General features: G+C 46.6%; 1 protein-coding gene across 9 annotated transcripts in view; it reads right to left on the bottom strand.

Moving 5' to 3' along the window:
- Positions 1–855: 855 nt before the first annotated feature.
- Positions 856–27,770, bottom strand: part of TTI1 (TELO2 interacting protein 1) — a 44,411-nt gene continuing 17,496 nt past the window's right edge. For 8 of the 9 annotated variants that reach the window (XM_081257764.1, XM_081257765.1, XM_081257770.1 and 5 more), the window contains 6 exons: positions 23,296–23,505; positions 19,938–20,086; positions 16,859–16,999; positions 14,273–14,477; positions 13,891–13,978; positions 856–2,234 (listed from right to left, as the gene is read on the bottom strand). In XM_081257764.1, the coding sequence (XP_081113890.1) occupies positions 2,051–2,234; positions 13,891–13,978; positions 14,273–14,477; positions 16,859–16,999; positions 19,938–20,086; positions 23,296–23,505 (977 nt within the window). In that variant the 3' untranslated portion in view covers positions 856–2,050. Of the gene's footprint in view, positions 2,235–9,361; positions 9,548–13,890; positions 13,979–14,272; positions 14,478–16,858; positions 17,000–19,937; positions 20,087–23,295; positions 23,506–27,770 lie in introns of those variants that run through there. The other variant, XM_081257771.1, reaches the window with a different exon arrangement.

Here is a 27,770-nt window from a genome sequence, read left to right as displayed (position 1 = left end):
CTCCACTTTACAGGTGGGAGAACTGAAGGCCAAAGGTGGGTGGTGATGACTCACTGACAGAGCCAGACCAGAAGCCAGCTGGACATCTCATTGCCCTTGCAGGGAAGGTCCTAAAAGGAAAGGAGTGGGGCCTCTCTGGAACTGGCTGGGACCCTTGCTCCAGTAAGTCCCCATGCCAACCATCTTGTTTTGTTTTTTCAGAGCTTGGGGATTATCCATGTCACTGGAGGAGTTATGTAGATGGTGCCTCACCATGCATCTGGGGAGGAAGCATTCATCATTCTCGAATGTGCATCTTTCAGCATGGGTGAGTGAGTGTGTGCATGTGGCTGAGTACCTGAATTTACATCATCTGTGGGTTTTCAATCTCCCAGCTAGAAGAATCAAGTGTTTATCCTGCCTTTTCTACACAAACTCCCTCAAGGTTACCACATGGTTGATGAAGGGACCAAGGCTCTAACTACAAGCAAGCCGGCATGGCGGGGCTGGAACAGCACTGCTCTGTAATACCTAATGAACCAGAGGGTCCAGGTGAGGCTCACCAATGGCTGCCAACTTCACAAGAAGAGATCAGACGTCATGTACCTCCACCACCCATGGAGGCGTGCAGCCAAAAAGCAAAAACAAAAAAATCAAACCCGATCAAGCCTCTTGTTCTGCCTCCTCATTTACAGGAAACACAAGTGACAGGAGCAGCCCGTGAAATGACCCCCCACGGGGATGCAATCAGTAAAGCCAGACTGTGGGAAACGCTGCAGAATAAATGACCTTGTTTCCTCAACAAAAAACTTCCCGGGAAAAGAAGAGAGAGGTGGAGAGAGAATCTATAAATTAAAAGAGATTTATTAAGGGACATATAGATAATGGCAATGTACATACCTTATTTGCATCCTGATTGAAACACACAGGACCACTGTTAAATTTTTTAGGTGTGATAATGCTATTCTGGCTGTACATTTATTTAAAAAAAAAAGAAGTCTGGATATGACATCTGGAGTTTGCTTAAAAATAATCCAGGGGCCGGGTGTGGTGTGCAGGTAACTGGGAAGGGACGGGATGAAGCAGGGCTGGCCACGTGCTGGTGACTGGGTGCAGCTGGGTTATGGGCACGTGGGGCTTCAGAGGACCGTTATCCCCGATGGAAAGTTAAAAAGTACTTAACAGGTATCCAGAAAAACGGTCATGAGTGTTTGCCTTTGGAGAGGGAAACCAGATGTCTGGGGAACGAGGATGGGGAGACTGACTTTTCATTATTTTGTACTGCTTGGATTTTATACCTTGACTTCGTATTACCCATTCATGAACATAAACTCAGTTTTTTTTCTTTTTTTTTTTTCCTGGCCTTCCCTCGCGGCACGCGGGATCTTAGTTCCCTGACCAGGGATCAGACCCAGGCTCTCAGCAGTGACAGGGCAGAGTCTTCACCACTGGACCACCAGGGAATTCCCCATAAACTCATTTTAAAAAAATCACCCAATTTAAATAACAACCTTCAAAGTGAGTTCTTGATCGTACCTTTCATTCACGAAGTGCCTTTATTTCATTTTCTTCCAAAGAACAGGTTAGGTTCTTATCTCCTTCCTTGAGGAGGAGGAGGTGTGTGAGTCCATGCTGCAGGCCGGTGATCTGAAAACTCTCCAATGTGTGATACTTCCACGTGGTCCTCAGGCGGCCGAGGTCACACACGATGGGTAGTACAGGCCTCCGCCCGACGTGTCCTCAAGCTCTTGGATGTGGGTGGGTGCGTGGGGCGGCCTGAGAGGCAGCTAGGGCCGCAGAGATGGTAAGCTAAGGAGTTAAGCCCTTAGAGCTGCCAGACAATGTCATTTGAAAATACCAGGTAGGAAAGAGAAGTAACAGTCAGCTACTTTCCTTCAATCCAATTTCTAAGCAGTGTGATCGATCAATTTATAAATCGATTGGCTGTCTAATCCACCTTGGCAGTCTTCTCTGAGGCCAACGCCACCGCCCTCGGCCAGGGTGATCCTCGGCAAGCTCCGCAGGGGACCTCCTCTGGCGCCTGCCGGACTCGGGGGCGGGCGGGGCGGGGTCACTGCAGCTCCTGGAGCAGGCGGAGAACGTTGGCTGCGTACGGGTTCTGCTGCCCAGTGGCGCCCCGCAGCTGCACCGGGTGCAGGCTGGGGTGGGGAGGTGTGAACTCCTGCGGGCAGTAAAGTTCGTTCAGGAGGAGCCAGGTGGAGTCCGGGTCTACCTTCATCAGGTAGAGGAAAAGGCTGTGGAGAGAGAGATGGAGAAGAGAGTGAGGGCACGAGGGAGGGCTGCTGGTGCCCCACCCCAGAGGCTGCTTAGCCGGCTCTTGGAGAAAAAGATGATAACCGCATCACTCTGCGCAGCAGAACAAAGCCCACTTTTGTGCCTAATACAGGGCCATTAGGACGGTCCCAAAGTCTAACAGAAAGAGAGGTAAAGAGCTTCATATCCATTGACATAGAGAAAAGGAAAGTAGTTAGTCTGAGCAGAACAATCTTGACATCAAACAAGCTCTTGGCAAAGAAACTGGTTAAATTCTGGGCTATAAAACAGTTCTCAGAAGGAAGAAAATGGATAGGGCCCACCCCTTATTACAGAGTCCACTTCGCTCACAGGACCAGCCCCAGTGCAGGGACTCCCGCTCCTGCTTGGGGAGCCTGGGCAAACCCTCAACTCCTGAGTCTCAGGTCCTTATCTCTGACCCTCCAGCACGCTGCTGAATTCAGTAGTTGGCCCGTTTCTGGCCCCTGAGAGCCATGGATTCTTGGTGGCCTGGATCCCATAGAGGGATCAGATGCAGTTATTCTCCCATGGCAGGATCGGCTGAGCCTGGCTCAGGGACCTTTAGCAGAGGCGGAACACTGGTGCCCTATACACGACATGAACACAGCTGAAGGGCCGGGGCCACGCAGCACCAGACACCCACCACGGGTGAGGTTCTTTATCTTGGTCTGAGCCGTGGGGTCACAACCCTTTGCCTCGTATCTGCTCACATCCCATTTTTGAACGATGCCCAGGCCACTGTGCCGGGTAATCCAAGTGTAGACTTCCTATGCCTGGCTGACTCAGCGATTCGGAGTCTGGCTTTTCAATCTCGGGAAGGATGAGGCCCTCCCCTAGCCGGGCGGCTCTCTCTCAGCCACCCTGCCCATCTCAGCTCACGTATCACCCGTGCAGAGAGGGTGGCCTTCTTGACCATGTCGCCTAGGTGGTTGCCCCTTATTTTTCTCTCTCAGGACACCCTCCCCAGCATTTATCAATTGCCTGTTTATTGACCATCTCCCATCTCCCTTCCTCACAGCACAAGCCCCTGAGGGCAGGGACCATGTCTGTTTGGTTCACTGTTGTATCTCAGGCACATCGTTAGCACTCAACCAATACTTGATCGAGCAGGTTTCATGTTTAATAAGGGACTTACTATGCTGCACACTAATGTCTTCAGATGGCATCCTTCTTTGAAATAGTTATATTCTGTAAAATGATCTAAAGGAGAGGTCAACTGCTCACTACCAAGGAAGGAGCATGGATGTTACGAACAGGAGTCACGTTACCGCAGATGTCACCAGCTGTATGGCTTGCCTCCGTCTCAGTTTCCTCATTTCTAAAACTGGGGATGTACTTCACCCAGGGTTCTGCTGGGGTTTAAATGAGAAAACACAGACCCAGCCCTACACAGGGCCTCCCACGTGCGATCCCTGTCTACCAACTAACAGCGGATAGAATCTATTTCATGGATCACGTTTTATTTTTGATGACCATTCCTAGGAGCCTCTCCGGTACTGCTGGGCATCAGATAGGAATGTAAATGCTTGCTAAACAGAGCTAAATTCTGGTTTTTAATTTCGCTATCTAAAAATCTAAACCTAAAAAGCCTGTGCCGTCAGGGGATTTGGGTTTTACTCCGGTGAAGCCACTTTTGCTTTCTTCCTTGGGTTTAACAGACATATGCTAAGGAGGCAAGGGAGACAGGTGGAGGGGGCACTTTGACACATTTTCTGGCCCGCTTTGTGCCCGAACAATTTAAGTTTTCTTTACTTAGGATAATCTTGAGTTTATAACCTCAGCGGTGGTTGCTGGAGAAGTGATTAGAATATTCTAATTCATTGCTTCCACTTCACCGCAGAAAGGAGATGGGGCCTGCGTGGGAGACAATTTTTGTTTAAAAACAAACATATCTTTGATAATTAGAGTGGCAAGGGAAATTATGAAAAAAATGCACCAAACATGGGAAGCAGATTTCTATTCACACGTGACAGAGCTGACGGTTTTCCCCGGTGCCAGAGACTGTTAGAATGCAAATGGTTTCATTTGATTTTTTTTTCCCCCTTCAAGAACTGGAACAAGCTACAGCATGGGCGCACTCTCAGCTTCGAGGAGTATTTTGATCTGGGCGACACCCAGCAAAGTGGTGCCGTGGCCCAGTTCAGTCACAGCTCTGCTCTGACTTACACGGCATGGAAACGTTGCAGTGTTCATTTTTGGTCTCCTTTTTAACTTACTAAATGCGGGTGTTGTACTCGTTGGCAGGAAAGGAAAAGGGAGGAAGCCACTCTCTTTGCCCTTCGAGATCCTTAAATAAAATGCCAACAGGGAGGCAAAGGAAAAATCGTGTGCAAAGTTCATCTTCTTTTAGTTAGCTAGAGCCATACTCTTGGAAGAATCATTTTGGGTCTCACTTCTGAGCTCTTAAAGAGGTAGAATCCCCAGAATGGCAGGTGGCAATGCAGGTTTCTTCCCCACCTCTGTGGCTGGGAGCAAATTATTTTGCCTTTGTGAACCTGCTTCCTCCTTCTCCAAAGGAAAATAATCACATCTGCCCCACCCTCCTCACAGGTTTGTTCTGAGGCTCTAAGGAGATGAGGTGCAGGAAAACACTCTGAAGTGTATAATGAAAACACTGTTCCTTCCAGAAAGAGAGTGTGTGTGTCTAAGGAATAATTATCACTACCAACCCTGGCAGCACTGCCATACCATGGAAAATTCTCAGATGCTCTGAAAAGGGCAGAACATTTGTCTTTCGTTTCAGTCATAATTTCCTTCACACTGACTCGGTAGGGGTCCCAATTCTCAGCCACTGGGGTTGTTGTTTTGTCCATTACTTTCAGGAAGAAACGAATGTAATATTCTTTGCCCTCCGCATGCCTGAGGTCGGAAGCAGATGCCGTGCCCTGCAACCAGGTGGCTGGCAGGCATAGCCACGCGCTTGCTTGGCAAAAGGCATGCAACCCGCTGAACTCTAAACGCTGACAAATTCTGAACCCGGACCCCTGTTCACTTTGAGGCCCTGGGAGCTGAGCCTGAGACCCAGGAGGTCTTGTCTGAGTACTCAGCGGCCCAGCTTTTCCCCAAACTCCAGTATTGCTTCGTCCTGGGACAAGTTCCTGCCCTTCCTGAGCTGGGGAGAGGGGTTCCCAGACAATGAAGGGAAGAAGGCTGAAGACCTCGAAAGCATCCTTTTGCATAATCAAAAGACAAAGAGGAGACCTCTGCTTTGGAGTGATAGGAGTACCTGCCTGGAAAATGTTCCTAACACATCGTGAGACATGGCCGAGATGGCTGTTGAACATGCCAAGTGGCCGACTCCCATCTATTTTCAAACCCAAAGGGAAACACTTTAAAAAAATATATATGTACACCATTTAACTCCTGAACAAAAATTTCTTTCTCTTTCCCCCAGGCCCGAGTCAGTGGCTCCAGGGAGCACAGTTATCAAGAGATTATCTGGTCCCCAGAGTTTCGGGAAGCACTCAGCTGTGCCTCCTGCCTCGAGTGTCCTGAGGCGAGTGATTATCTCTCAATAACCTGTAGGGCCGTGTAGCTTAAATGATAACTTGACTTTAAAAAATTTAGAACTCGCCGTTAGGCAGTTTCTAAGCAACCTCTGTTTCCATGGCAAAGAAGCCTGGTGTTTATACTGATTTTTCACTTAAAATGCGGTTTTATTGAATTTCACTTCATGCAGGCAGCCATTTCTCTGCACTTCAGCCCTATCTACAATTGACGGGTAGCAGTAAGTACCTAATAAACTCCAGACACCAAACCAATAGAAGCGACTCATTCCTTTATGATCAATATCAGGTGCTCCGAGTGACAAAGCTGGGGGTGAGGTCGCCTGGGGGAGCTGGGAAATGTGCTGCTAGAATCTGGCTGGCCAGGTCTGGTTCCCTCTCTGCGTGGTTCACCAAAGGTCTACTAGCACCTGGTCCAGCCCAGGCACTGCGTCAGGGGCGTGGGACACAAAGACGGATGGACAAAGGCTCTGGCCTCAGGGCTCCCTGTCTGGTGGGGAGGACAGACTGACCACAGAAGCCCATGATGCAATGTGAAGAGGGTGGGCCGGAGCCGGGGAAGGATTCCTGAGGTGGGGACATGGCAAGTCACTTCTCTGTACATCAATCAGATCGGTTCTAACCCCCTTCCGGCTCCAACACTCCCAGCAGTTCTCAAGCATAGGGGCTGGATCATGGGCCCTTTCACCCCAAATGCAGCAAAAAGACACCCCTCTGTTGAAGATGCAAATATTACAGAGTATGTCCTCACCATCTTGGGTTAGACAACACCTGCTCAAGGGGAGCTCTAGAAAACCGCTAGCCAATCGAGGCCCAGCAAAGCTAAATAAACTTAACTGAAATTCGGAGCTCCCAGCTCTCCTGGGTGACAGGCTATTCTTTCTCTGTCAATTACTTGCTTGAGGGATCTGCTGCTCCTTGTCTCTTTCTGGGTTTATAAAATGCTCTCATGAGCTGTCTGCGTAAATGCCGGTGGTAAGGGACTTGCGGCTTTGTGATGTTTATTTATTTATTTATTTACTGGGGGGCATCTAAAGAAGTTATTCAGGGTGTCTCCTTAGGGACACGATACAAGCTATCTCTACGTGGGCACGACTAAATGCAGTCAGAGGGCAAAGTCACTTGTTGGAAAGCAGGCACACCTGCAAAGTTATTTTGGCTCCCCTGTTATTCCCTTTCTGGCAGAACAGCCTCCACACTCTTTTCTTCTGTGGCCATCTCTTCTCCCGTGACTCCGTACATGATGATGCTACAAATGAGGCTGTGTGTTTCCTTTTAAATAAACGGACGCTCAAGGTGTCGACGTGTCCGAGCCAGCAAGCAATGGGGCGATGCTTCCATACTCAGTAATTTACTCTAATGGGTCTCGGTTCATCGGTTAACCAGTATCTCAAGCCTGTCCTTTCTTGCTATTCAATTTAGCTATCTTGCCCTGCACGCGGGCCGTTTTTTGTTTCTAAATGTTGGAAATGGAGGATTATGACTTGAAGCAACAATTTACTCTCCAAATAAATACTAGCAATGACCTCTGCAGCTATACATACTCATTCGACTTAACTCTATTTACCTGTTCAGAGTCATTCGTCTATCGACCGTCAACCCACACACTCACACAGAGGCCGATATTAAAAATATTGAAATGCAACGGGGACAGGATTTAAAACCATAAACACCAGTGGAAGCTTACGATGATCATTGAGTCCCTAAAGTACCACAAGACAAAGTACCATAGATGCTGTGGAATGACTCCACTGCTTTGTGCATATTTAAAAAGATATGGCACTGAGAGGCCCAATCTGTTACTGACAATTCAAAAATAAGCCAGAACCAAGAAGGGTTTAAATCCCACTGGGGCAGAATCTAAAAGCAGCCCTTTCCATCTGGCCAGCTCTCCCCGCTCCAGGCCCCACCGTCGGCCTAGATCCCATGATGACAACGCTGCTGGGTGCAGATTTCAAAGTGGCCCCGGCCGTCTGCACTCTCAGGCTGCATGCAGTGTTTCCTGGTCCTCCCTGGAAGATGCACACCCTTGCAGATAAAGACATCTTCATGGCAGCCTACCTGTTTTGTGCCCCCCTGCCCGCCACCCCCGAACTGTTTTCCTGTAACCCACGCTCTGGCACTAAGCCAGCAGCCTCCACTGATGGAGCCATCAGAAACAGCTCTAGGAAATGTACTTCTGTATTTACTGCAAGGACATTAGAAATAATCAGTCACAATGGTACCTAGTGTTCTTCTAAGATGACCCACGGGGAAATTTTCTCAGGGTTCAGCACCAAGGGAATTCCAGAGCTGTGCTTCCTTCTAAAGGCTTTCTTTTCTTATTTCAGTAATGACTGGAATTTGCGCAGCAGATGCGTTTACCTCCTTGCCTTGTCTGTTAGGAGGCCCAGAGCCACGTTGCAGGCTCATCTCTAGCAGAGGTGAAGAGTTCAAAGCCTGCGTTTTATATATTAACTGCAACCCTGGCTTCACCTTGTTCTCCCTCTTATTATTTTTCCCTTAAAAAATGTCTTCACTTCTTATTTACCTTGCTGCATACACTTAAGTTTATAAGATGCTTTAGGTCTTTTTTGGAATAAGGAGGAAGTTTAAATACTGATAACAAGTATTATTGATTGACTTTTTAACTCTGGGCTGACATTTTGTGCTAAAGACTAATATACATGACTTTACTGAATCTTTGTCATGATTTTATTAGGTGGAAAAAATAGATATGCTTATTCTAGTCTTGTAGATGAGGAAACTGAGACTTCGAGAAGGAAATTAATTTGCCCAAGGGCATACCACTACTGAACAGCGATGTGGGGCCAACTCTACCTTGGTCTTCACCTTAGAACTCTCAACACAGTATGTGGCTAATAAGAGACTCTAAAGCATCTTTTAAATAAATACACATATAATAAGACAATTGAGGCCATGTCCTTGGCTACTTTAGTTGGTACTGAGATAATCAACATTCACTCCTGCCTCCCCTGCAAAGGGATGAAATGACCACCCTGTGGTCGGCCAAGACTTCTGATATTTGAAATCTACTTTGTGCATGCGGTCCACCTACCAGGCTCGATCTCCCGTCAAGAGCATCGTGGTTCCTGACCCAGTATGGCATATACAAGTGCATGTACGCCCCACACTCGGCTTTCCAACTGGGTGGTGAAATGGATGACCCTGGCAGATTATCAATCACATGACAACACCAAGGAAGCAGGGGAAGGACTGGCTGCATTTGATTTAAGTAGCACAGAGGTCCCTGCCTTCAGATCTGAAACCCAGCAACCCACTTTGTTTGTAATCTGCATGGCAGATGTCTCTTATCTTTGACACCAGGAAATCATGCCTATATATGCACAGTGAACAGCTTCAGATCTGAGTGTATTTTTAGAACAGTGAGCCTTGAAAAGAAAAGCAGCAATGCCTGTCAAAAGATGGATAATGGGAAAGCTAACTACTTGGGTCTGGATTTGTCAACTATTAATCGAATGTCAAAAGGGAAAACATTAGGAGTGCCCTCATTTCCATAGGAAACAGCTTTGCAGCCCGAGCTCAAACAAACTGCCCACACCATTTAAGGGGATGAGCTACTAATTTCAAGCTCAGCTGAACTACTGGATCACCTCTGTGGCTCCTGATCCATTCAAATATAATAGGCCCATGTGTGAGAGGAGTTGGGGCTCTGACGGGGATGAAATGAAAGAGCCTCTGCCAGTCTGAGTTCCTCCAGGGTTTGAAGGCAGCGGCTGCATTTTTGATGGGCTGGGATCCTACTGCTAGAAAGAAAGCGGGGAAGTCAGTCAGTAAATGAACCTTCAAACTCTTGGTCCTGGCTTCTCATGCAAAAGGCGGTAGGGGGAGGTAGAACAATTAACATGAAAAAGACCCTTCTGAGATGGAAACCCCAGTTTAGATTTCAGTCAGGATGAAGCAGGCTTCCAACAAGAAATACCATGCCCAAGTGTATATGTGTACATGTAACATATACACAACACATTATATATTTGGCAAATTTATATATCTCCCATAAGGGTGTGTATACACACATAAATAAAACTCCAGAACGTAAGCATCATGAGGGCAGAGGCCTCCTCTCTCCTGCTCCCCTCTATTTTCAGTGCCTAGAACAGTGCCGGGCACACAGCAGCTCCTCAGCCAATCAGCAGAATGGATGAACGCCGAGCGTACTCTCTCACATATTAATGCTATTCATCCGCATGATGGTTCTGGAGGAAGGTGTTATAACCAAACCCAGTTTACAGAGGAAGGAAATGAGGTGCAAGGAAATGAAGTCATTTGCTCAAGGTCACAGAGCCAGTAAGATGTGAACCTAGGTTTGTCCACCTCTAAGACTGGTGCCCTTTGCCCGTACATACAATGGCTAAGCGAGGAAGATGGGAGGGCCCTCTCCCTTCCCCACCACACACATCAAGAACCACAGCATCAAGCACCCGTACAACCAGGAGGTGCAGCAGGCTACTTGCTGGCACCCTGCGTCCCCACCTGGGTTCTGGGGTTGACAGGTGGAGGTAGGACTGGGGGGTGGAAACCACGTGGCCTAAGAGCATTGTTGGGCATGGACTTCAACTTTTAAAAAATAGATATTGCCTAGTTTTGTTCCATTTAGCCCCAGGGTGGAAGACTGACTGATTTATGCACAAGAGAGGGAGCCTCAGAGGCTGCTCAGAAAGAGGCCCAAGGAGTGTGGTTTTAATGGAGTTGAGTTGAACCAGGCTGAGAGCATGTACTGGTTGGAAGGAAAAACACAGAAATTTGGGGAACGTGCTCTCATCTCAAATTCCTTTCATATGCAGGAAGGAAGAGCTCCGTGGCCAGGAAGGCACAGAACTGTGAAGGCCCACTCACTGCCTGCTGGGAGGTATCTCAGAGGCTTCTAGGGCCACTGGAGAATTTATATCGGTTAAGTCGGCCAAGGCTGAGATGCGGGCGTGGCTGATATAACCTGTTATTATGTAATCCAGTGCTTATTCTCAGGGACTCGGCCTTATTTACAGCTCATGATATGCTGACCCCTCTTCCCATACCCCAAATATGGTTTTCTCATTTGTTATCCACTGAAGTCATTTAACTAGGTGGACTTTGGGGGAGTCGGTATTTTTTCTTGCATGGCCAGTTCACAGTGACACCTGGTGGTAACAAATGGCAAGGTTATACCCTGCTCTTACCCCCTCCGCCCCCCCCCACCAACCAAGCTGCAAGATTTATGTCCCTCCTTACAAGGCACATTTGCTAGATAAAAGCATTAAACTGGAATGGCATCTCCGTTCTTAGCATTTACAGCCTTGGTTATATCAACCACCCCCTGATCAATTTCCATTTCTAGAGTTTACAGCCTGGATGTAAAAGCCTGCCACAAAGGCTCTATTTAATACGACAAATTAAAAAAGCAAACACAGGCTTGGTCATTCTTTGGAGCCAGGAGAAGCAAACAGGAGTAAGGAAAAATCCAACTGTAATGCACACAAAGAGGAACTTTCACGGCGCTGCCGAGTTCGCCTCCATCCCAACGTGAGGGACGCTGCCCTGCAGAGGTCCCCACCGCCACCTGCCAGACCTACAGACACAGCTGCTCATCCACCTCTCTGAGAATGCAGGAGGCCTCAGAGCAGCCACCTGCCCTCACAGGTTTCCTCACCAGCCCCGCCCGATCCAAAGCCAGCTGGTCAGCTGCCCAGTGTCGGAAAGTCACTACTTCTGAGGGAGCTGGGGCGTCTCTGGCTTTCACTAGTTCTTTGGGATACGGAGCTGAAGCTTGAGTTTTTGTAACCCTCTGGCTACAGATCTCCCCCTTGGGCCCTGGTAAAGAACACACAGCCTTCTCTTCTCCCCTGAGTGGGTGGAGGTGTCACTGACAGCTGTGTGGGGAACACTGAAGGGCACGTGCGGAAGCGGGGGGCTGGGGTGGAGGCTCCTGCAGGGGATCAGGTAAGAGATGAGGGTGACCTGGCCTGCCCTGGCAGCTTGGAGGTGAAGGGAAGCAGTTTGAAGAGAGATTTCGCAAGTTAGGTAGACAGCCTTCACTTCTGGAATGGATGTGGGGTGTGGTGGAAAGAGAAGAATTCAGGACAAACAACCAGATGGATGTGCGGCCATTTGCTGAGCTGGGAACTCTGTCTCAGTCAGGGGACCTCGTTCATTTGTTCCCGGAGATCTGACTGTTTTCATACTAATCGGCCCACCCATCTCCCTCTCTTGGCTCTGTAATGAGACTTGCAAAGAGACCAGATTTCCTATTGTCTCAGACGGCTTCTCCCATTTAGAGAGCTTGTTAATTTCTGAATCAAGATGCCGAGTCAGCTCCTGATCAAGGACAACACAGATATTTTTTCCCCTGACTTCAAAATAAGTTTGCAGATGACGTGTACGTAAAGCAGGCAACCTTGCACTTCCTCCCCGCCCGGCCCGTCAGAGGGAGGTCACCTGACTCAACCTCAAGTGGAACAAAGAGGCGCCGCAGTCAGGCCTCTGGCTGCAATCTCCTCCCCGCAAGGCCCCTGGAATTCCAACTCAAGAGTCAGTAAGGTCCAATTCGGGTTTAACTGCTTTCAGTAGCAAACAAAGAAAATTAGAAATGAAAAGATAATGAATTGTGAATATTAGCTTGTTTGATGGGTCTAAACTTGAAGGATGGGTATGGGGCGGGTGTAGGAAGAGTAGAATGGGACAGGGAATGAGAAAACCAGATCTTTGGGACTCTTGGCTGTAACAGGCACCCAGAAGAATTTGCTTCAAGATGGATTCATCATGTTTGTGAGTTGTGCTTTAAATCACAGCACAATTCGCTTCAGGAACACTGCCTGGAAGAGGACTATTTTCATCCTAAGTTGGTTCTTATTAAGGAATAAGAAGGTCCGGGGACAAGAAGCTCTTTGGGATGCACCCCTGTGCTTGAGAAACCATGATGGATTCTGGGCCTAGGGGATGTGACAGGAAAGGGGCAGAAAGAAAAAACGCAACTGGGGAAATCAAGAGCAGAAAACTGCAAAGGATAATAAGTCAATTCAAAGAGATATTTCCATCGCTCCAAGAGAGTGCAAGGTTTATAAGGGAGCAAGTTGGCTTTCCTCATTTCACAGACAGAGCAGCCTTTCAGCCCTTCAGGGAGTAAGATGACGCCTACCCCACCAAGGAAGATCAGGGACACGTTCCCAGAAGCTGATGAAGTGGGAAGGACTGTTTCTTTGCCCGGGGAGGTGGAGCTGCAGTGCCCAGAGCGGCAGGCAGTGCCAGGCCAGACAGACCGGCTTTCGCCCCAGCTGCAGATGTCCAGGGATAGCAGTTCCAGGGCACAGGCTGATCCTGGCTAGAAGGAGAGCTGGGGAGAGGGGGTCAGGGTACATTTTGGGTCTCAAGTCTGGGGAATGCTCCTGTGCTCAGAGTTTTAGCTTTTGATAAATAGCCTTTAGGACTCTAGGAACCAGACATGGCTTCTCCTGTCAGAGGTGGTACAGCTACTCTCTAATAAGCAAAACTCTTAGAAATCAGAATCACATAATTTCAGAGTTGAAAAGGCCCTTTAAATCATTAGTCCAGTGGTTTTGAACGTTTCTTGGTTCACAGACTCCTATTATAATCGGATGAATGATGTGGAATCTGTCTAGAAACAGATACGTACATGTCTGCTTGCACACACACAATTCTGCATACAATTTGTGAGGGTTCACGGCACCTGACACCCATTAAGATGCTCTGTGGAGCCAAGGTTTGCTAGATCAATAATCCAATGCTTTCGCCTTGTGGATGAGGAAGCTGAGAGAGAGGTGCCAGGGTCACCTGGTCACCAGAAGAGTAGGGCCTAGAAGCCAATCACCCTCTGACCAGGAGAGTGCTTTGTCCCCTATAAGACATCACCTTTCTGCTTTTTGCCCCTTTGGAATTGTTGCTGATGCTGCAGCAGGGGAAAAGGTTACTTTCAAAGAGAAATGTGTCTAGTAAAAATACCATCTCTAGATGTTGGCACAGTTAAAGAAATCATCTTAACCTGGCAAGAAGAGAGAGAAGAGAAAAGAACAGAGATGCCTCAACTCTGCTTCCCATTAGCAAATCATCTATAATTTAGGAGAAACGTCAAGAGATGCGGGTGATCAAGCAGACGTACCTCCTGGCAGCCTCTTGTAATTTCACGGGCTGTTTGGCACTGAGGTAAATCAAGCAGGCATCAGCTACTTTATTCAGGTCACCCTCACCTGCAGAGAGGAAAAACAAAACAAGCGTTGGCCCTCAGGCTTCAGTGGGGATGAGCAGGCACCAACTGCTGTCTGATGAAACGGGAACAGTTAGGCAAGATGCTGTGGGCTCTGTACTGCACCCTTAAGTCAAAAAACACAGCAAGGTAAATGGATAAATGAGGCCAAAGTGAGATGGAAGGATGTGCACAGGACAGGAGATGACAGGAGCATGGCTAAGTGAGGAGGGCAAGGGTGGGGGTGAGACAGAGTGTGTACAGTGTGTGTGCCCAGGTGAGACTGGCTGGTACCTACCTAGGTCCAGTCTCTCACAGAGGGGGCCCAGGCCCTGCAAGACGGCCAGCTGCAACTTGAAGGCCAGTGAGTGGAAGTAAACTGGTCCAGCCCTGGCACTGATGGGAGCCTGGCTGACTAAAGAGCCAGCCAGCTTTGGCAGGACATCTTTGCAGAACCGGTTCCTTAGAAAATCGCCACACTTGCCTCCCAGGGTACGCAAAACCTGTGGAAACAGACCCCAACCCGGTGACTGAACGTTGCCAAGGCAGCGAGAGCGCTAAAAGAATGTTTGCTAATTCAATTTCATCTAGGTCTCTGCTTGAAAAAGAAAAATAGAATTATTGCTGTTAATTCCTTGCCCACGGTTTGTGATTCTGACAATTATGAATTCGGAGGTCTCTGCTCCCGAGGCATGGCTGCTTCTATCCATAAATACAGATTACATGGAGAATAATTCAAAGGAATCTTGGGTTGGATGAATAGTATGGTTAATACCTGGATTTCCCTCCCTTTTTTGTTTTTTTTTTAAAAAAAAAGAGCTTAAAGCAGTTCACATAGATCATCTCTTGAATCTTCCTAACATCCCTTGAGGAAAGACTTGTGCTTTTAACTCTAGCTAGCTGAACAAACATAAACAGGCCCAGTAGCTGAGGCCCAGCTCAGCTGCTGCCATGCGCAGGCATCGAAAAGGGCAGTGGCTGGCTGAGGTCCCTGGCTGGGTGAGGGCAGGGTCCCCAGTGGGCAGAGCTGAGTCAGAGTTCCTTCTGTTCCATGGCACAATCTCTTATGTACATCACCCTCATTCCATCTTTCACGACAGGTAGTCTCTTTGCATGTCTTGTTTTAAACCTTCTCAAGCAGAACATATTGAAACGTTTTGCCCCACTGCACAAGACTGAGTATACAGGATAATAAGAATTTCTTTAAAAATTGGTAAGCAAGGGACTTCCCTGGTGGCGCGGTGGTTAAGAATCCGCCTGCCAATGCAGGGGACACGGGTTCGATCTCTGGTCCGGGAAGATCCCACATGCCACGGAGTGACTAAGCCTGTGTGCCACAACTACCGAGCCTGCGCTCTAGAGCCTGTGAGCCACAACTACTGAGCCCATGTGCAACTACTGAAGCCCACGTGCCTAGAGCCTGTGCTCCTCAACAAGAGAGGCCACAGCAATGAGTAGCTCCCGCTCGCTACAACTAAAGAAAGCCCGTGCACAGCAATGAAGACCCAACACAGCCAAAAATAAATAAGTTAAATAAATAAATTAACAAAAAAAACTGGTAAGCAAGGCATATCCAGGACAGAGAACATTTACCAACTCTGTAGAGAACAAGGCACTTATTTCAGGGCCCTCAGCAGCCTCAGTTACATCTTTATATTTTTTCATTTTTCTATACTTGCTGTCATTTCAGATAAACTATTAATTTTCATAAAGGAAAACGGCACATCTGAGTGACTCAGCAAGACCTCCCTCCTCCTCCCCTCCCCAACGTCCCTCCTCCTCCCCTCCCCAACGTCCCTCCTCCTCCCCTCCCCAACGTCCCTCCTCCTCCTCTCCCCAACCTCCCTCATCTTCCTCTCCCCAACCTCCCTCATCCTCCTCTCCCCAACCTCCCTCCTTCTCCTGTCCCCCCACCACCCACATGTGCGTGTGCGTGTGCGTGTGTGTGTGTGTCATTTTGTGTATTTTGCTTTGGAAAAAAATATTAAGGATTTTTTAATATGTTTTAAATGTGAGCTTGCATTTTGGTCCAGTATATGCTGAAGAATCTTACAAAATACTTTAGCCAAGTATATTAGTTGCATTCCTGGCTTCATTCTATATCCTACGCATCTTTTTTCTTTGCCTCATCTTGCTCACCCACTTCTAATTTATGTTAGCTTGCTATGGTAAATGTATCTCTGTAACTTGCCTTCAGTGCTTTTTAGAACAAGGAAGGATATAAATAAATAAGCCAAAATATGTGTGCTAATATAAGCCAAACTACGTCAGGGAGAATAATACCTTACATACACAGAGGGGGCTTCTAACTTTTCAAAGCATTTCACCAAATAGTCCCACTTTATCCTTGACGACAACAACTCTGAGAAGGGCGGGACAGGTGGTCATGGGCTTGTCCAGAGCCGCTCAGCTGGACAGAGGACGCCCACTGCTAGAACCTAGTCCGTCTTCATCTTGGCTCTTGTGGGCATGAACTCAGATTCAGCTATTATCACTTCCTAGCTGTGTGATCCTGAGGAAGTTCCTTAACGTTCTGGGCTTGTTTCCTCCTCTGTCAAACACGGGGATACCAGCATTCTTCCTTATAAGGTCGTTGTACGGAGATGAGCTCATGTGTGAAGTGCCAAGCATGTTGCCCGGCACAGAGGAGGTGCGCAGTGAATACTGGTGGCCCTTTTCATCTACTAGTTCTCTCTGCTTCAAATTCAAAAGGAAACTGACTTTATTTTCTTCTTTGTGCTTTTCTTATTTGCCTATACTTTCTTCAAGGTATAGTAGGTCACAATCGGATAAAAAGAGAACTACCCCCAAAAGACACCACTGAGCCCTGTGCTCACTTCCCGCCATCCCCACGACTGATGGCGGTGGGGCATTGGCGCAGTACCTTGAAGGCTCTGAGCACTGCCAGGGGGTCATCATTTGTGAGTCGGTGCACGAGCGAAGGCCACGCCCGATGAGCCAAGGGAAGGAGCTGGTTCTTGTGGGACTGCAGAACAACCACACACAGATCCAGCACATCCAAAACCTGCAAGAAAAGAGGACGGTATTTTGGCAGATAGTAAAGGCCTGAAACCAAATACCTGGGATCGAGTCACCATTTTAAAAGAGTAAAACTTAGAAACTCATGAGTCAAGGAAATATTTACGAGTCCTGACTACATGCCAAGCACTGGCTAGGTACTGGGTGGGGGGCACACAGGGACAAAATACTTATGTTTCCTTTCCTTGGCTTATGGTCAACTGGGGAAAGACTTCAGATAACACCGAAATAACGGGATGAATGATTACTAATTGTGACAAGTACAAGGAAGGAAAGTCAAGGGGAAAATGCAAGATAAAGGGAGGGATCTACACCATACCAACTGTCGGGAGGGCTTCTCTGAGGAAGTACCTTCTATAAGGAGGCACACTGGAAACAGTAACGAGGAAGACCCAGAGGAGGGAGAGCTTGCAGTGCTTAGAAAACTAAAGCAGGGCAGCGTGAAGTGTGACAGAGGAGGGGTAAGATGGGGCTGGACCTCGAAGATGTCACATTAAGACTTTTTAATTTTGTTCTAAATGTGGTGGGGGAGCCGTGGAAATGTTCGGGCACGTGCTATGATACAATTCATGTTTTTAAAAGGTCACTCTGGCTGCTGAGTGGAGAAGGGACTTGAAGTGGGAGTGAGAAGAAGTGAGGAGGCCCTTGAGGGAGCCACGGCGCATGTCCACATGGGAGGCGGGGAGTTACGCGGCTACATGGTCGTGGCCGAGGCAGAGAAGTGAAGGGTTTGAGACCTGTTTTGGAGATGCAATGGCTTAATTTGCTGAAGGACTCGCTCTTGGGGAGATGAAGAGAGGTATCAAAAAGAGCTGCTTGGGTTCAGGCTTAGCCACTGAATAGATGCAGGTGCAGCTTAATGAGATAGAAACAAAGGAGGAGGAGGAAACCGGGAGGGTGGGTGAGATCAAGTTCTGTTACCTCTAAATGGAGAGGTCAGGTAGGCAGCTGGGACACAGGTCAATCTCAGAAGAAAGGTCTGGGGTAGACTAGATGTAAATTGGGGTTTTTACCTTCCCTGAGAATATGTTTCCTGATCTCTCATGTCTCAAAGCTCACTGAAGACAGACAACCTGCTCAGTGTCACAGGCAGTGGTCACCACGATAAGCAAGTGCAGGCTTCCCTCCAGCACAGACGGGCCAGCCTTCCCAGAGCAGGGGAGGGTACACGTCTGAGTCAGGAAGACAGAGTGAGGTCTGCAGTAAACCCTTATTGGATGACTACTGTGTGCTGGTCACACGGAGACTGGAACAGAAACAAAAACAAAACAGGCCCTGCCCTTGAGGGCTGAATAGTTAGGCAGGGGAATAAGAGAAACCTCAGGAGAGCAGAGTAGTACAGTGGCAATGGCTTTGGTATCACTGACTGCCTTTGGATTTGAGTTCTGTCACTAACTGGGTAAGTTACATCATACTTGAGTGAATCATTCCCCTTCTGCTTGGAATGTTCTTCCCCCTCCGTTGGCCCCTGCAGGGCTGGCTCCTTCTCAGCCTTTAAGTCTCGACTTAAATGTTATCACCCGACAACTGGTCTAAATCAGAACGTAGCTCCCTCTTATTCAACAGGGTTTGGTAGAGTAGGTTCCCAAAATGTGTTTACTACATGGGTGCATTTTCTATCATAGAACCTTCTTATTACCTTCAGAGCATTTCCTCCACGTATATGTATTTGTGTATTACCCCTTTCCCCTCGAGAGCTAGGAAGTTCCATGAAGACAGGGATCACGTCTGCTTCGTTTCCTTCTATATACCCTCTGCCTGACCTATAGCAAGTCCTCAATAAGCATTTAGTGAATAAGCGAATAAGTGAATGAGTGTATATGCCACGTCTGATGCTAACTGTTTTATATTTATAGTCAATGACCCAGTGAGGTAGGTACCATCATTTTCATTTTACAGATAAAGAAGGTGATGCTCACAAAGGTGAACTGACTTACTGCAGGTGGCATGGCTAGTGAAGGGCAGAGCCAGGACGGGAACTCGGGTGTGCAGACCTGACTCCAGGGCTGATGCTCTCAATAGCTACAGTGTGTATACGCTGCTACAAAGCCTCCAGAAGAGGGAAGACGCTTACTAATGTATCAAACCAGACACCACCAACAAAAGGCTCCTGAAGAGTGCCTCCGGAGTGGAAAACCCGTCAGTGCTAAGAAGTATCTCTGGGAAGTCTAAACAAATTCCGCAAAACCCAGATGCTGAGTGAGGTAATCTGTGGGTCAGGGTTTCCCAGCCCCCCACCCATGACCAGGGCAAAGTGCTCTCATCACTATCAGTAATGCACGGAGGCGGCTGTTTCTCACTCCTGTTTGGGGGTAGGGAGGAATGGGTCAGGCTGTGCTTTCCTTTGGGTGTAAGATCTGCCCCCAGGTGATTCTGAAAGCTGTGTCCCCCATGCCCACCCTGCCCCACTGTCCTGTTATCGGAGTTACTACTGTATAGTTTAAGTCTTTCTGATGGGGAGGCTGCTTGGGAAACTGCTAGCAAACAAGGATGTAAGATTAAGAAAAGTGTGGGTGCCAGGCCTAGGATGAAAATGGAAATAGAAACAGAGACAAGGGCTAGCGTCAGGCTTGGACGAATGACTTCAAAATATTAAAACCTGTGTCCCACATTAAGTCAGCTCAGAAAGTGATATCCTTTCCAAATCATATGACTTTTTACCCCTTGGAGATGCAATAACGCTCCAAAACTTTGTGGTTTTTAATTCTACCAAGGGGACTCAGATCCCTTTTGGCCTCTGGACTGATACAGAAAGACGTAAGACGGGCATCCCACAGATAAATTCCTCCTGATGCCTTCTCTTGGCCACTGCACACGCACTGGGAGATAAGGGGGGGCTCCTTGCTCATCCATGTAGTCATTGCCAATAGACCAAACCTCAGTCCCGCAGCTCTGTGAATGCAGGGAAAGGGCCGCACACTGACCTTCAAGCGGATTTTCAGATTTTTGTCTGACATCAAGTGGATGCAGCGCTCCATCACGTCCGTGGCTATTTGGATCTGCACTGGCAGTGGTGGCTGCACACTGGGATCAGTGTCATTCTCATCCACTTCAGGAGGGTCTGACTGCTCCTCTGGAAAAAGAGCATAACTGGGGGCAGTGTTTTACGAGAGATGCCCCACCCCAACTTGATCTCCCAACTTCAGATCAGGAGTAAGACTTACAAGGGAAAATGTCTAGGAACTGATCCCAAGGAAACCATGTAAAATTTGGGTCAAGCTACGAGTCAAGATATTCACCGAAGCATTACCTGTAACAGCTAAAAACTGGGGGAAAACCTTCCACGTCCACTCAAGGGGGTACGGTTATATGAACCATGGTATATCCATACAATGAATGGCACATTATGAGGGCCTGAAAATTTGCATTTACCAAGGGCTTTAATGACAAGGGAAAATGCTTATGAAATAACATTGTGTTAAAAAGAGAAAAGCAGGATACGAAATTGCATACACAGTGTGAGCACTATTATATAAAGTTTTATATAAAGACCGGAGGGGGCTTCCCTGGTGGTGCAGTGGTTGAGAATCTGCCTGCCAGTGCAGGGAACATGGGTTCGAGCCCTGGTCTGGGAAGATCCCACATGCCGCGGAGCAACTGGGCCCGTGAGCCACAACTACTGAGCCTGCGCATCTGGAGCCTGTGCTCCGCAACGAGAGGCCCATGCACTGCGATGAAGAGTGGCCCCCGCTCGCTGCAACTAGAGAAAGCCCTTGCACAGAAACGAAGATCCAACACAGACAAAAATAAATAAATAAACTTAAAAAAAAAAAAAAAAAGACCGGAGGAAGTTCAAAATATTAACAGAGACGGGGTCATGAGTTAATGGATGATTTTTATTTTTTCCCTATATCCTTAGTCTTTTCTAAGTTGCCATTAATAAATATTTAAAATAAAAACATAAGAGGGCAAGATTCTAATTTGGAGCCCCGAGGCTGGCAGCTCCCTGGCTGGCCTCTGGCCCTTTACTCTCTTTCCTTTCCTTTTGGTTCATCTTTTGACTAAAGGGGGTACATGCCTGTCTTCTCTACCAGCCTGTAAGATCTTCTGAGGGCCAAGATGAAGCCTTACGCATCTTGGTATGAGGGACAACACCAGGGCAGCCTGGTGCAATATACAGGGATGGGGTTTGGTCAGAGGACTAAAGTCTTGCCTCCACATCCTATTAGCAACTCCTCTCATCCCACGTCACCTCATTTGAAAAAAAGGGATAAAGCATGTATACCTCATCTGCTTGCTGAGAGAGTTAAATGAGACGAATGTCACCAGCTATTATCATTTTTTTCATTGCCTGGAGTGCTGCATTGCATGAGATAGGTGTAAGTTTGTAAATTAAAACAACAAAAAGACTTGAGAGTTGCATGAAACCCTGGCCAAAATTCCTCCCCTGAAGGTCTTCCTCTAGCTGCTTATAGCCTCCAGTCTCCCCACACCCTCAATACCAGCTGTGCTCATTTACACTGAGCTAAGCATTGCTCCCCTAACTTTCTGCCATTTCAGTTTCCTCTGCTGGAAAAACAGAACCTTACAGTAGAGTCCACACCTGTCTCTAACAGACGCTGAAAAGATAAATGAAATTGCATTTGTAGAATGCTTGGATTTCTTGGAGGAAGGGACCTCAGATATACAAGGTGCTCTTACTGTGGTTAAAACAAAAAACCCATGTCAAACCAACATCAATCCAAACATTCCTTATAATGCCAAGTGTGTGGTGTGTACTTGATGAACGATAATTATAAGAATGATAAGGCTGTGCTTTTCTTTCTAGAGGAGGATTTGTTGTTTGAAATTCACCTACTGTGAAATGTTATCTGAGGGATGTGGATTTTGCTATCGGAAGAAAGATTTGATTCATTCGGTCTGCTCCTAGCCAACATCAACTAGAACCAGAAGATCCTAATCATGAAAGAATGGATTCAGTGACAATGCTAGAATGTCAAACAAGAAGGGCAAATCTGGATTACGAGGGATCAAGATGCCTCTTCTTCATGGTTTCTAGGCTTGAGCAAGGGGTGCAGTTTACGAGAAGGATTGGGTTGGCTCAAGAAACAAAACTGAGAAGAAAAAGCCTGATAGATTTCTGATTAGAAAATTCTGTTCTTGGGGAGAATAACAACTCAACTCTGCATAAATCATTATTTGGGCCTTGTGATGCTTCCCTGCTATTTAGAAGGAACTTGTTGTAGTTAGTTGCATTGAACTACTATTTCCTGTTATCCTGGAGGTACTGGCTTCAGTTCACCAGAGTAGAGTGCCAAAAAAAAAAAAAAAGAAAAAGAAAAAGAAGTCTGCTCTCTTCCGACCTAACAAACTAATTTGGGACTCAGTTTGATTTAGGATAGTTCTGAGACCACCAAGCTCATTATGACTTGGCATTTTATATTTGCAGAGGAGATTCTAATAATTTATTAATCCTTTCGTGACCTGAAACTCCAGATTGAGCTTGTGAATAAAACAATAGGCCAGAGCTTCAACTAGCCTGAACTCCCTTCTCCTTTATCATATAAATTGGTAAGAAAAACACTGGAATCTACTCCTACCAATAAATAAAATAAATGGACAAAGCATATGAAAAGATAATGGGCATAAGAAAAAATTGTTAGGAAAGATGCATACAGAAAGATGCTCAACCTTTCTAGCAATCAAAGAAATGCAAAGTAAAATAACGAGAACCATTTTAATTTAGCAAGAAGTAAAACTGGTTAATAGTCAATGTTGGCAAGCTTGTGGTGAAACCAGTATTAATCCTGAACTGCAGAAGAGAAGGTGTACATTGCCACAACCTTTCTGAAAGACAATTTGGCAAGCATAACATGATGTTCATATCCCTGACCTAGAAATCTCACTTCTGAGATTTATCCAGAAATATGCAAAAAGAAGAAAAAGGTCACGTGCATAGAATCGTGCACTGCAGCACTGTTTATTAGAGTGAAAAGCTAGAAGCAACCTAAACTTCCCACAGGGGAATGTATACTTAGTGGCAGCTATTAAAACATTAATTATGAAAACTCCATAGCAACATGAAGAGTTCCTTATTATATAACGAAATGCAAAAAGGGTATAATGCATTTAAACTGTGGCTGCAACCAAACAAAAACAGGTTTGCAATAGGAAAGGATGGAAAAAGACGACACACAAAGTGAGAATGCTTACGTCTGCATGGCGGGGGTTATTTGTGACCTTTCTTATTTCCAAACTTTCTATCATGATGTTTCATTGTTTTTACAATAATCTGCTTCCAAAAAGTAAAAAACAGCTGAGGCCAAACTAAATAATAGTTACCTTCTTCATTATCAAAATCCGAGACATTTCCATCTGCTACATCCTTTTCCTTGAGGTAGTTCAGCACAAACTGTTCAATGTCTTCGGCTGTTGTGGTATTCTCACGTCCTTTCTCAAGACTTGCTGGTCTTTGGCTCAAATGACTTCCCTCTTTCCCTACACTTTGCTCTTGGAGTTGCCCGAGATGACCTGTGTCTGGGAACCACTGGGCTATAAATAAAGTGTTATAATGATCACCTTGGTCATTGACAACAGGCATTAGTACTTTCTAAGTAGAATAAGCTCTCTGCCATGGCCTGCATGGTGCCCACAGGATCCGGTCCCTACCTGTCTCTCCAACCTCCTCTTCTAACCACTCCTGGCTGCCCAATGTGCCAGGTATCCTCCTGCCTTAGAACCTCTGCACATGCTGTTCTTACTATCTGGAATACTTTAACCTCCTATGTAACATCTGGTTAATTCCAACTCACTTTTCATGTTTCAATACAAATATACGTTGCCTAGTAAAGCCATCCCTTGACGCACCCCCCCCACCCCGCCAATCTAACTTAGGTCTTTTATACGCTGTCTTATACAGCACCATGTTCTTTTCTTTCAACTCATCACAATTTGTAATTACTGTATTTACTTTGTATGTATTGTTTAGTGTCTGAATCTCCCATTAGACACTGTGTCCCACTGATCACCACTGGAAAGCTAATATGCCCAGCATGGAGTGGGTGCTCAAAATATATGCTGAATGAATAAATACGCTAGACTGGAGGAAAGCTACCAGTGACAAAATTCTGAGTGCAGGATACACTGCTCATTAGTGGAAGAGAGGCTCTGCAGAGCCTTGAGAGCGGACACAGTCTCACATAGGTATTTGATATAAAATGCTTCAGAAGGCTGGCATTTTCTCTCCAAAGCTTTTCCTTTTTTAGTGATGCTCCAATACTTCTGATGTGTCACCGCAGAATAAGCCTTAAACATTACAGAACCAGTGGTTTTCAAACTTTGTCTTGAGGAGCCCTAGGGCTCTGCAGAAATGTCTCAGGGTCACAACAGGGAGGGGCACCCAGAGACAGCACGTTAAAGGGTGGGAACAGGGTTTCTATGCCTTCTTTCACCAGCCCTGCTCTAATTTGAACTCTTTTTGTATACTGGGGTCCCCTAGGGCTTCATTTCAAATAAGGGCCTTAATACTTAAAGAATGCATCAACCAGAAAACCCTTTGGCCCGAATTTTTGCCCTCCTTTTGCAGAGAGCAGGGGAGAAGTCTCTGATGACCTTTAGCACCTGCTAATCTCTTTTCTATCAAGGAGCATCTGCACAGACCACAGCAACAGCAGATGGGCTACGCCAGGGTCAGGCCACTGGGAGCAGCAGAGAGCAAATGCTGGATGGGAGAGCATTCGGTCCAGTACCTGGAGGTTCCTACATGGAGGAACCTCGATTATGCCATTTCTTCAGTGCCCAGACATAAATCTGTCCTTAATGTACTCTGAGGGACTGCATTCCCAATGGGTTAAAGCCAGGGCCCAGCATTTACACTGCTAAAAGTAGACATGCTTCAAAGATTATTTTCTAGATTTAAGGCAAAGCAGCTCGACCTCACTCTTAATGCAAATTAAACTATAATAAGGTGCACTTTTTCTCCTACTGGATTAGCAAAGATCACAAAGCTAGGTAATATACAGTGTGGGTGACGGGGTGGCAAAACTGGCGCTCTCTTACACTGCTGATGGGAGTTTAAATTGGTGCAACCTTTTCACGGAGCAATTTGAAACTCTTTTATCTATCACAGATTTAAATGTAGTACCCTCTAAGCCAGCAACTGTCTTAGGAATATACTCTACTGGTATACTCAGACATGTCCAAAATGACCTACAGAGAGTACACTGCAGCATTTTGGGGGTGGAGAGGGCAAAAGACTGGAAACCACCAAAATGTCCACCAAGAAAGGGCTGCTTAAATAATGGTGCAGCCACACAATAGAACATTGTGTCCAGAGAAACACGGCCTTGCATGTGTGGATGTGGCACAATCTCTGAGTGCTGAGGTATGTGGTATGGATGCTTTCTCATTTTCAAATCTACCCAATTTTTTTGTTGTTATGAATAATCATTGAATCAGTAGTTGGTGCTAAGCAGTAATTTAACTGATGCTTCTTGCCTTCACTGTGGAACCTAATGCTTTTTTAGTCAATGCCTGTGAAACACTGTGTATGTGGTAACTCAATTTCCTAAAAGAAATACTGGGTTCTTTTAAAACCTTTTGGAAGTTCTCTGAGACCACACTTCCACTCCCATCTTAAAAGAGTGACCATCAGTTAAGACAATTCGAATGACAAGAGGACACGCCAGCAGACAGTGCTACTTTGATTTGGGTAAGACTGATCCACTCCCCAGTACTGCTTACCACTCAAAATGCAAGTGTAGTCGGGGTTATCTCAAAACTTTCAGAAAAGCTATCCCCACTTTTGCTGCTTTTCCTAGGATGCTCTCAAGTCAAGCTTAACCATTCTCATTTTCCTCTCTGCAATTTAGAGAAAAGGTGCTACACAGGATTCCTCTTTAGAGATGACCAAAGACACTGGCAATCTAAGGCAATTCAATTTTCATGGCCCAAATGGAGATATCTCCTGAGAGGATATATTTAATAGGCCTTTTGTTAATATATTTTTTAAAACTCAAACTGACGTGTAGTAGAGTTACTCAAAACGCTAAGCATGGAAGCCTGGGGGATATTTGGGCCATGGAAGCCACTCATAGTCTAAAATCCATAAGCAGTAAGCCAGTCTTAGGAGTGTTTCCATGTTCTTCTTGGTCACCACTGCCATCCCAGTGACTAGTCCAGCACACGGGCTTCTGAGTGGTTGCAAAATACAACCCCCACTCCTTCCCTTGGTCTACAAGGCCCCGTGGGATTCATCCTCACCTAGCCTTCCAATTTCATCTTGTGTCCCTGTCTCCACAATGATCTCTTCTCCATTCTCCAAAGACTCCAAGCCCTTTCTTCCCTCCAGGCCTTTGCACCTGCTGTTCCCTTTGCCTGAATGTTCTTAAAAACCATAAAAAGGATGTGGCAGCTCCATATGTACTGATGGGCCCTTCTCAGCCTTCAGGTCTCAGCTCTAATGCCGTTTCCTCAGGAAGGAAGTGCCATGATCAAGCCCCCTGACCACTCTGCTACTGTCCTGCTACTCTCTTGCGGTAGCAGGAAAGCTCCTTGAGTTTAGTCATCTTGTTCACTGCTGAATCCTGACTACTTAGCACAGTGTCTAACATACTGCAGGTAATCTTTGCTGAATGAATAAAAGAATACGTACACTGGGGCCTCCCTGGTGGCGCAGTGGTTGAGAGTCCGCCTGCCGATGCAGGGGATACGGGTTCGTGCCCCAGTCTGGGAGGATCCCATATGCCGCGGAGCGGCTGGGCCCGTGAGCCATGGCCTCTGTGCCTGCGCGTCCGGAGCCTGTGCTCCGCAACGGGAGAGGCCACAACAGTGAGAGGCCCGCATACCGCAAAAAAAAAAAGAAAAAAAAAAAAAAAAAGAATACGTACACTGCATGTGAGCGCTCATGAATGAATGAATGAACACTGGAAGTGGTATCAGCTACAGGGCAGAGGACTGTCCCTGTTCAGTCACCTTCCTTGAGAAACTTTCTTACACGGTCTTAGCTTTTTCAGCTGACGAAATGAGGTCAGTGACCTTTCCACCTACTTTGGCGGCTATTAGAAGTACTGAAATAAATACTGGAGGTATGCTCTTTGGATAAAAGGAACTCATGTATATAGCTCATATATATATATATATATATATTTTTTTTTTTTTTCATTCGAAGATTGACTATCCAGTGAAGGGATTCTCTTTCTCATAGTCCAAAACTTTGCCTTTTTTTTTTTTTTTTTTTTTGCAGTACGCGGGCCTCTCACTGTTGTGGCCTCTCCCATTGTGGAGCACAGGCTCCGGACGTGCAGGCTCAGCAGCCATGGCTCACGGGCCCAGCCGCTAAACGGCATGTGGGATCTTCCCGGACCGGGGCACGAATCTGTGTCCCCTGCATCGGCAGGCGGACTCTCAACCACTGCGCCACCAAGGAAGCCCCAAACTTTGCCATTTTAATGGTGGGTAACACCTCCAACAGACACCCAACAGGGTGAAAGGGAAGTAGAGAAATTCAAACCACCTCATACAATTAAAAGGTTAAAAGAAAGTTTCTAGACCTGCTCTGTCCAACATGGCAGTCACTAGCTAGCTACATGTGGCTATTTAAGTAAAAATAAAAAATTCAGTTCCTCAGCTGCACTAGCCACATGTAGTTATTGTATTGGACAGAATAGATATAGAACAGTTCCATCATCACAGAAAGGTCTATTGGACAGTACTGTTCTAGATTATGTGTGGACTGAATAATTTACATTAGTCCTGTTCGCCATTAGCATAGATACTGCTAACTCTAAATATTGTCAGAAGCAGTCTGGTATATTGAA

The sequence above is a fragment of the Mesoplodon bidens genome (genome assembly GCF_964165515.1).
Source record: "Mesoplodon bidens genome assembly, chromosome: 15".
NCBI lineage: Eukaryota > Metazoa > Chordata > Mammalia > Artiodactyla > Ziphiidae > Mesoplodon > Mesoplodon bidens.
Note: the sequence above shows the minus strand (reverse complement) of the source record. Positions and strands in the feature narration are given on the sequence as shown.